The 9,733-nt window shown below is 39.3% G+C and overlaps 1 protein-coding gene across 1 annotated transcript; it reads left to right on the top strand.

The window, feature by feature from the left end:
• The first annotated feature begins 8,815 nt into the window (after positions 1-8,815).
• LOC128869361 (uncharacterized) lies at positions 8,816-9,493 on the top strand. The gene is made up of 2 exons (XM_054111901.1): positions 8,816-9,132; positions 9,193-9,493. Exons 1-2 carry the CDS (start codon positions 9,014-9,016, stop codon positions 9,476-9,478), a joined length of 405 nt encoding a protein of 134 aa, XP_053967876.1. The 5' UTR covers positions 8,816-9,013; the 3' UTR covers positions 9,479-9,493.
• The last annotated feature ends 240 nt before the right edge of the window (positions 9,494-9,733 follow it).

The following is a 9,733-nucleotide window of genomic DNA, read 5'->3' on the forward strand; positions in this document are numbered from 1 at the left end:
CAAATAATGGGGCTCCCAGGAATTTTAAACGCGTTTTTAATAATGCCGGACAGACGTACAGAAGGTACTCTAAAGTTTCCTTAACATCCTCTCTGCATTTCCTGCATTACGTATTACCAATCCCTATCTTGTACGCATGTACAGTCAATAGATTATGACCTATAATAGTTCTGCAGTCCTTTCGCGAAAGCGTAATTACGAATTGAGTCAGTTTTTTGTCGTTAGTTCTCCACATAACTTTTGGCATTTTCCATTCCACTAGTTTTTTCACGTAGTCAGCAATTTCGTTGTATATTGTATTTATCGGTTTTGGTATGTCGTTCTCTTGTTCAAATGGTAGTCTAACAGCACTTTTCGCTATCTCATCTACTATATCGTTCGCCATAATGCCTTTGTGACCAGGTACCCAATAGATATGCAGCCTACTGTTTGCGGCTAGCCTTTCTATGGCCTCCCTGCTCCGTTGGACATTTTTGGACTTAATGCAATATGAGCTTATTGCTTTTATGGCTGCTTGACTGTCCACGTATATATTAATTGTTGAGTTTTTCCTTGTTCTAGTGTAGGCTAGCTGCGCGGCTTTCCCCACAGCGAACACTTCCGCTTGGAAAATACTGCTGTTGTCTGGCAGCTTGATAGGCAGCCTAATCCCAAGCTTGGAGCAGTAAATGCCCGCTCCCACTCGATCTGAAGTTTTAGAGCCGTCTGTATAGATGTGAACAGTTCAGTGGCCAGGCTGCATGCCTTTGTGCCATCCCTCCCCTTCAACTGTAGTACCTTCTCTTCCAATTAAAGTACGGAGTCATGTAGTCTGTCCGAAGGTTCTACAAGTGTATACTCCAGCAGCCATTAACCTGCTCGCGTGTCTCGCTGCTAGGTTCTCCGCCATAAGGTCAATAGGTGGCATGCTGAGTGGTGGTTGTGGTGGTTGTTGGAGTGATTTTCATCGCTCCTGTTATTTACAGAGGAGCGAGTCGCTGAGTCCTTCCCAGTAGCATTAAGTATGTTAGTTTTCTTGTCGCTGTCCTCCATATGCTGTATGGGGCAGCAATATCGGTCAGACTTCTGCCTTATAGCACCAATGCATCAGAGAGGGTTATAGACCCCAAGTAACGCCCACCATTATTTTACATGCGTACAGCGCATTACTGGCCTTTTTCACCCTTTCCTCGACATTGCGCCTCCACAGCAATTTACTGTCCAGTATTACTCCAAGGTACCTCGCAAGATCTTTGAGAAGTAGTTCGTTGCTGCCTAGCTTCAGAAGGTTTCACGCCGGGACCTTGTACGTCCTGGTGAAAAGTACCATGTCCGTTTTTTCGGCGATTATCCCTAGCCCTGCGCGAGATGTCCATTGGTGTACCGTTCTAAGGGTATTATTCATCACATAACTGATGGTGTCCAGGTATTTTCCCGTAAATACTATAGCTATGTCATCTGCCACTAGTCTTGGTGCCCCTCTGTCAAATTTCCTGAGCAGTTCATTTGCTACAAATAACCATAATAGCGGCGATAGTACCCCACCTTGCGGAGTGCATCTGCTTGCATATTTGGTGACGCTCCTGTCGTTCCATTCCGCTCTTATCTTCCTGCTAGCTAGTAGCCTTATCCAAAGATAAACCGCTGGTTGCACATTAAGTTACTCTATGCTATTTAAAATCGCATTTTTCGTCACGTTGTTAAAAGTCCCTGATATATCTAGAAATACTCCTAGAGCATACTCCTTTTATTCTAACACTTTTTCCATGTTTAGTACAAGCGAGTGAAGTGCAGTTTCAGTAGATCTGCCTTTAGTGTAAGCATGCTGCGCCTTGGATAATTCGTCCGGCGCAATTGTGTCTCTAATGTATGTATCTAAAATCTTCTCTAACGTTTTCAGGGGAAATGAGGTCAGACTAATGGGTCTGTATTCCTTCGAGTAGAGAGGGTTGCTTTTTCAAGCTTTTGGAATAAACACAACTCTCGCTTCTCTCCACAATACAGGAACATAGCTGAACCTCAAGCATGCCTTGAATATCATTCTTAACCATGGTATCACAAGATGGCTTACCTTTTGGAAAATGTCTGGGAAGATTCCATCCAATCCTGATGACTTATATGGGTAGAAACTTTGCGTAGCCCATTTTATCTTGTTGGTCGTAATTACGTTCGTCGGGATGTCGTGCACAATATCTCTTCTCGGTTCGAGATCTGTAGTGTCCCCACACCCTGGAAAATGTGTGCTCACTAGGTCTTCTAGAGAGTCCTCACAGCTGTCAGCCCACTCCCCGTTAATATTTCGTGTTATTCTTGGTAAAGCCGGATTTTTGGATAACAGTTTCCTAAGTCTAGCCACTTCATTAGTGTCGTCCATACTGCTACAGAAGTCTATTTAAGATTCTCTCTTGGCTTTACGTATATCTTTCTTGTATACTTTTAGTAGATCCTTAAATACCTCCAACAGAACTCATTGTCAGCTACTTAGGCTAACCTATAGAATTCATGTATCCAACGTCTTTGTGCTCCTAATTCCTTGTTCCACCAAGGAGGCTTCACCTTGCGTCTATTACGTGTTGGGGGCCAGGATCTTTTGAAGACTTTCACCAGAATAGTTGCAAACAATTCAACCCCTTTCTAAAGTGCAACGTGTGACCTGTATTTCCGGGGTATCATTGGTTTGTTTGATAGTATATCCCAAACAAGTCCCAGTTCGTATTCTTAGGATTCTTCAAGGATATAAGTTTGCTTTTTGAGCAGAATGTAAGCTGAAAGCTTATGTATCTCTGATCAGAGAATAAGGGCCTACTGAACACTTGCCATTCCTGCACCATAAGATGCTTGCTTGTTTAGAGTGTTAAATCAAGTACATTGCCAGGCTGGTCCAACATATGTTGGTTCTTCACCTCTCTTTGCTATTTCTAGCCTACTATGAAGAATAGAGTTATCTAGTGGCTCACCTTGGTCGTTTATATCCGCACTACCCTAGACTGTGTGATGAGGGTTTGCGTCAGTTCCTACCACCAGAGCGTGCTTCTTTCTGGCAGCTGTTTCTACCAGCTTCTGAAGATCTGTCTGTGGTGCTTCTTCATCATGTGGCATATAGCAAGACCCAAAGACTAACGTCTCATCTTTGCAGCCCTCTAGCGTCACCACTGTCACATCGTCTGAGAGAATATGATCAATATCAGAACATATACATTTTTTAACCATTATTGCTGTTCTTACCTTATTTTTTGCAATCGGGATGTAGGTGTTGTAGTTATGTGACTTTAGACCGAAGCTATCCATGGTTTCTGAACTAGAGCCAGATCGTAGCCGACTCCCTCCATGTTAAGCAGGAGCTCGGCTGAGCATTCTTCCTCTTGTGTAGGTTTATCTGAAGGACCTTCAGCATCTGGCCTCAGGACCTTTTCGGGGTTAGATACTTCCTCCAGCTCACCCTTCTCCACTTTCTGTATATTGAGGAGGGTTGCAGGATCTCTTCTACACCGAGATCCCTTTCCACTTCCCCCGCAGCGAGCGTGTTTTGGCTGTCATCTGCCGGGTTGCGCTTTTTGAGGCGAAGGTGCACACTACCAACTCCCCAAGTCATCCACCCGAACCACGCGTAAAGCAGGTTCTCTGCCGGCTTGTTGATCTGGATAATGTAGTCCTGACCTCCATCAGCAGTTTTTGGTTTTGCCACGCTCAACACCTTCCAGTCGTCTGTCGGCACGTCCGTGATTTGCCTTTGTAGTATTCGCAGCTTGAAGCATTTTTACTGCTCTCTTTAGCCATGAGAGCGTGGGGTCATCCCTACATTTTATACTTTTGACGCCGCTAAACCACCCTGCTCCATCGAATGCTGGCATGGGTGCGTTCGGCTCTGCGTCCATTTTCGTAAACAGGGTTTCCAGTAGCTTCATTTCTCCTACCTTCCACCGTTCCTGCGAAATTCGCCCAAGCTGGTCACTACGGTCAGTGAGTGTCACTATAAGATGCTTCTTGGCAATTTCACTGGCTGCTGCCGCTGCTTTCGACGTCGTAGGTCTTTTGTCTCCGTTTTTCGGTTTAGCCATCACGTACCTGTGCTTCTGCTTTTTCGAAGCTATCCGCAGAACGCAGCTTTTTGATGGCTATTGCCTTTTCTATTTTGTTCGCATACTTCGGATTGGAGGCTACGAACATTGGTTTTGCTGTGTATAATGCCCGGCCATTTTTAATTTCCTCTCTGGCCCAAGCCAACCGTTCCTCCTCTTTCTTCGTTAGGTTGGACTTGCTGCACAAAGTTTGACCGCGGCCTTTTACCCAGCCGGAGAACGCAGAAGAGCCTCTTCCTCAGCTGTGTTTGTGCTCCCGACGCTTTCGTGGTCTGATTCTTCGTGGACAACGGCATCTCCGCGATGAAGAGCGTTATGCGTGTGTTTGACAGTAGCATTGCGACCACTGTAACCTGCTCCTGCTACAAGGAAAGTTTTGCCGTTAAAGTCATTTTTTCTATTCATCTTTTTCGTACGACTACCTGCTCGACGAGGCAAACGCGGTGGCCTATTTAAATAACGGGGAATTCAAACGGTCCACCACGGCAGCGCCCCATGCCGTGGCAAGGCCACAGTTACTTCCTAAGGCGGTCCGGTGTTAGGAAGGCGCCGTTGAAATACAGCCGGTCTGGTAAATCCCCTGGCTGCAAACCATCCAATGGACACGATGTCGCGTAACACTCTGGATTAGGGGGTGGGAAAGGAGAGGAAATAATGAGGTGACAGGGGTTTGGGAATAACAAAGGGATCTTCGTCGGTACGGTGATCTTCGCATGGTGATTGGATGGCCACCAAATACGCCGTAGAGCAGATGGATGACTAGCCAATCCCCATATAGGGCTTCCTTCTTAGTTCGCGTTGGGTTGGTCCCCATGATATAGGGGTCAGACCACCACTTGCCTCATCCCCGCGGCAAGGAGACCAACATGATGAGGAAAAAAAACTGATACGATTAATTCGCGTAGAGTCCGAACAATAAGTGCATTGGACTCGAAATTCGATTTGAATATCTTGAGATACAAAGGAAAGAGCTTCTTAAAGTTCTCGTCGGATAGCAAATTGGTGATAAAGTCTCCAAATAAATAAAGGATATTTAAGTTCTTTCTTCCTGACATTTTTCTAGACTCTTCTAATGCCTCTTTCTAAAGCCTCTTCCAGCTTCTTCTGTGATGTTTATAGTTATCTAAAATATAAGTTTTTTTAAACTTAATTCAATAGTTTACTTAGTTATTTTTGGTTTTAGTCTCAATAACGGGAATGCATGGCAGTACCACATTCATACTTTTCACCAAAAGTTAACAGAAATATACTCAACTGGTCAAATTAAGCAGCAGTTGAATAAAATTCTTTTGCAAGCAGCAAGAAAGAATGTTAAAGTTGTAGGCTAGCTACAGAGAACGTTAATGTATAGAGAAGTCTCAATGACAGGAACGTATGGAATTTTCAGGGGTACTCGTTTTGCGCACGAGATACACCACAGCCACATTTTTCACCAAAGTTAACAGTAAGGGGCTGAATTCTGTAAAGAACGATGCACAAAATCGGTCATAATTGGCCCGACTGGGGATTGTAAAAGATCATCATTTTCTGACAGCTTTGACCTCGCTGAATCGAAAAATGACACTTAGAATGTTGTAAACCCTGGGGAAAGTGTTGAAAAACCACCCTCATCCCTTAATCTCAAAATATGAATATAAACTGTAAAACATTTTAATACAAAAATAGCACGAGTTTTATTCTCATATATTATTTAATTTTATAAGCAATTATAAGTAAAAAGATGTAAAATCAGATACACCCTTATCAGTTTTAAAAAACCACCCCTTTGCACCCTTACATGGAGTGAAGTAATTATCTATTGTTTTAATCATTTTTTTCATCCCAAGATTATTGTCATTAATAATATTTTTTCTCTCAAGCGAGCTGATAATTACCCCATAGAATTTTAATACCCCCTGGTATTTTTGAAACCACCCCTATTATATCCTTCTTACAAAATACAATCAAAAGTGTCCAAAAAGCCGAAAGTTGTTTCTTTTTCTAATCCATATAATCTTTGTCCTAAATGAATGTTAAAAAGACTCTAGTAAACTTCAAAATCCCCACACTAAAAAAACTCACCCCCTTTACACCCCTTATATAAAAATAAATCATTAAAATTCCCAAAAAAGCGTAAGAAATCTATTCTTTTTTGCTTTCGTTACTTGCTTCTTGACCTTATTTCAAAAACATTCTAATCAATTTAAGGAGCACCTGATGGCTTAAAAAACAACCTTTTTTACATCCCTTAAAAAATAAGTAATAGTCAAAACTTATATACTGATAAAAAAATAGTGTTAATATTGTCAATTTTTTTAGTAAAACCACTTGGTAAAAATAAACAAGAATCTGTTAGCCCCTGGTCATATTACAAAACTACCCCTATCATTTGCTTAAAAACACTAATAAGGTTCCATCCTTTTTCTATAGTACCCATCCCTTTTGCAATAAGAATAATAATTAAATCATTAAAGTTCACCAAAAGTAAGAGGATCCTATCACATCAGAGAACGAATTTTCTTTTCACCCCTTATAATAAAAAAATTAGTTTTTTACAAAAAATATGTTTTCAAATAACTCAATGAATTTATCAAAAAACTATATTTGCCGGCAACTACCCTCGCAGAATAAATTAAATAAATGTTGCTTTATGTCCCTAAAAACCGAGTATTTAAAACCCTTTAACGCTTGACTTTTTTAAAATTAAATTAGGTTAATTAAATCATGCCTTGCAGTTGTTAAGGTTGATAATTATATACTCCTAAGTAATTATATAACTCCTAAGTAGTTATTTTCGTAAAATTAGTTCAAGTTTCTTAATTCCTGTTCGACATTTTGAATTTTGAAAAATTGACGTCGGATATTATAATTATAATAATTTAATAATTCCCGATTTTTGGGAAATGCAAACGAACGAACATTTTGTTCACTAGAACACTCCCGAACACGACATTTCGAAGCTTTAGGCATTTTTTTTCTTTCATTAATTGCTTATTAACAATTTCAAAATGTTTGCTTCACCGCGCACGTGCACTTCAATTGACTTTCTTTTCGAATTAAAATTCAAACCAAAGTTCAATTGGTTACAAGCAATCACAAGAGCTTTCCAATATTTGGCGCAATTTTCATATAAACCTAATATACATACATATGTCCTTTGCTAATATACGTATATAAACATGCATACATAATATTTCGCGCAATTTTCATAACTTAATTACATACATATGTCCTATGCTAATATATAATATGTATATAAACATGCATGCATACATGCATTTCTTTTCGAATTAGAATTGAAACCAAAGTTCAATTGGTTACAAGCAATCATAAGAGCTTTTCAATATTTGGCGCAATTTTCATTTATGTAATATACATATATACATTTATCCAATCAAAATCAAATCAAATGCAATCATACATTTTTTCCAATATTTGGCGCAATTTTCATATATGTAAAGCTAATATACATATGTCGTATGCTAATATATGTATATAAACATGCATACATACAATTACGCGCAATTTTCATAAAAATACCAAAAAGAACAAATCTGTAAACATGCATACAGATCATATGGACATATCAAATGAACAAATCTGTTCTGTACGCAAGCAAATGTAAGCTAATGTAAACTACATTTTTTCACACTTGCGTATCACTCTCTCCCTCTCATTTCTCTCCGGCAGCCATATTAATTAATTTCCTACTGTTAACTTGTACTGATTTCATTTTCCTACCCGTATTTTGTTAGGAGGAACGGGCCGGGACTGCGCCTTCTCTATGAATTTACGTTCTCTGCTTCACCCACGAACAAAATGTTTCCCTTCCAGTTGTCTCCTCGTGTAAATGGCAGAGAACGTTAATGTATAGAGAAGTCTCAATGACAGGAACGTATGGAATTTTCAGGGGTACTCGTTTTGCGCACGAGATACACCACAGCCACATTTTTCACCAAAGTTAACAGTAAGGGGCTGAATTCTGTAAATTTAGCAGGAGTCGATAAGGATTTGTTGGTGATTAGAAGCAAAGAATGTTAGGTAGCTTTTTAATATGACCTATATATTTGAATTTTTCCAAATCATCCAAAATTATATATGTATGTACATATGTTATGTCTGTCTGTCTGTCTGGTGTCTGTAAAACTTTGTTGAATTCCCTTCAACTGAATCAAAATCCTCTATAGAAAACGCTTCATTACCAGGCGCACAGGAAGATGGCATATGCAAATGTAAATTTGTGAATTTATATACATTTGCGCATATGTATATGCTGTGTGTATGCATGCTCACCAGCCACAGTAACCTTGACATGTTTACAGGCAGCTACAAATGCTCTGATTTCAGAGTAAGTTTCTAACTTTGCAGATATATGCATAGGTTTTGTGCACTTTTTATCAATTCAATTACATACGTAAAGTAATCTACTAATTAACTATTTGCCTACTATCAGTTAACATAAAATAATTGTTTCCAAATTTTCTCTTAGCATTAAAATATTCGAATCATACCTTTTTTTTAAGCTGCTTATTTTCTTCTGCAACTTACTGTATGCTCATGCGCGCACTTGACGCGCAGCAGCTGCGGCTGTCGAGCATTTAGAAAGACATATTTACATACATATATTGATGCATACATATGTACGATGCCGCGGGCACTCGACTTGACAACAATTGAAGATTTATCAAATATTGGCAAATAATTCTACGCGAAATATTCCAATATTGGCCCCTATTATGAGCAACATTCGATCTTCGACTGTAGTCGAAAGTGCTGATCGAACGAATTTTCATTTGGTATTATGGTGCTCATTCGTTGAAGAATAGGACTATTGTGAATTTCGATCGCTCGACGCATTTACAATAGATAATTTTTTCTCAGCTGATACAGCAAATCAAAATAAAAGAAAAACCGATTGTGTTGAAATTCTTTGCTAACATTATTTTTAAAAGGTAGAAAAAGTATTTTTTGTGAAAATGAGTACAACGGAGTTGTGGTTCGACGATTCATCGGACGATGAAAGATTAGTGGAACTAGCTAGAAGTAGAAAACAGTTGAGGGACGCATCCAACCACCTAGAAATGGCTTCCACTGAGTAAATTTAGAATTTTCAAAATGTGTTGACGTACTTAATATTACAGAAATTTCCTTACAGATTTTTAAAGAACTTTAGATTATCTAAAGAGCCGTTTGTGAACCTACTGTCCAGTACAGAAAACCAGTTGCAGCAGTGCACCCGAGCCAAATTGATTCCAAATATTTTAAAGCTAGCCACAGTTCTGCGAGTTTGTGCTCAGGGATCGTACCAATTGAGTATTGGTAATGAAGGTATGCTAGGACTTGCTCAACCCAATGTGTACGATGATGCTGAAGATATTGAAGTGGAGTCAAATAACGGAGAATTAGAAAACATAAGAAATGAAATTTTGAGAATATTATAGAAAAATCTAAAAAGTATCAAATATAAACCTTTACACCACACTTTCTGTTTTATTTTTGTTATAAATTTTCTTTATTCAATTATTCGTCATTCGAAAAAAATATGAAAATGTATTTCTATAAACATCACAAAAAAAAAACCGTTATTAAGCTTAATCCATTTTGCTGCCGTTCTCACTGGTGGTCCCAAGCAATTCAGCTCCGTTGTAAATTCCTCCCATTTTTTTGCTGCTTGAAGTTTGGTGCAAATCCCTTTT

The sequence above is a fragment of the Anastrepha ludens genome, chromosome X (assembly GCF_028408465.1).
Source record: "Anastrepha ludens isolate Willacy chromosome X, idAnaLude1.1, whole genome shotgun sequence".
Taxonomy (NCBI): domain Eukaryota; kingdom Metazoa; phylum Arthropoda; class Insecta; order Diptera; family Tephritidae; genus Anastrepha; species Anastrepha ludens.

Bases quoted from the DNA above. Each gene is read 5' to 3' on its own strand.
- LOC128869361 (XM_054111901.1), top strand. From the start codon at position 9,014: ATGAGTACAACGGAGTTGTGGTTCGACGATTCATCGGACGATGAAAGA. The intron at 9,133-9,192 runs GTAAATTTAGAA...ATTTCCTTACAG, and splicing joins CTAGAAATGGCTTCCACTGA to ATTTTTAAAGAACTTTAGAT.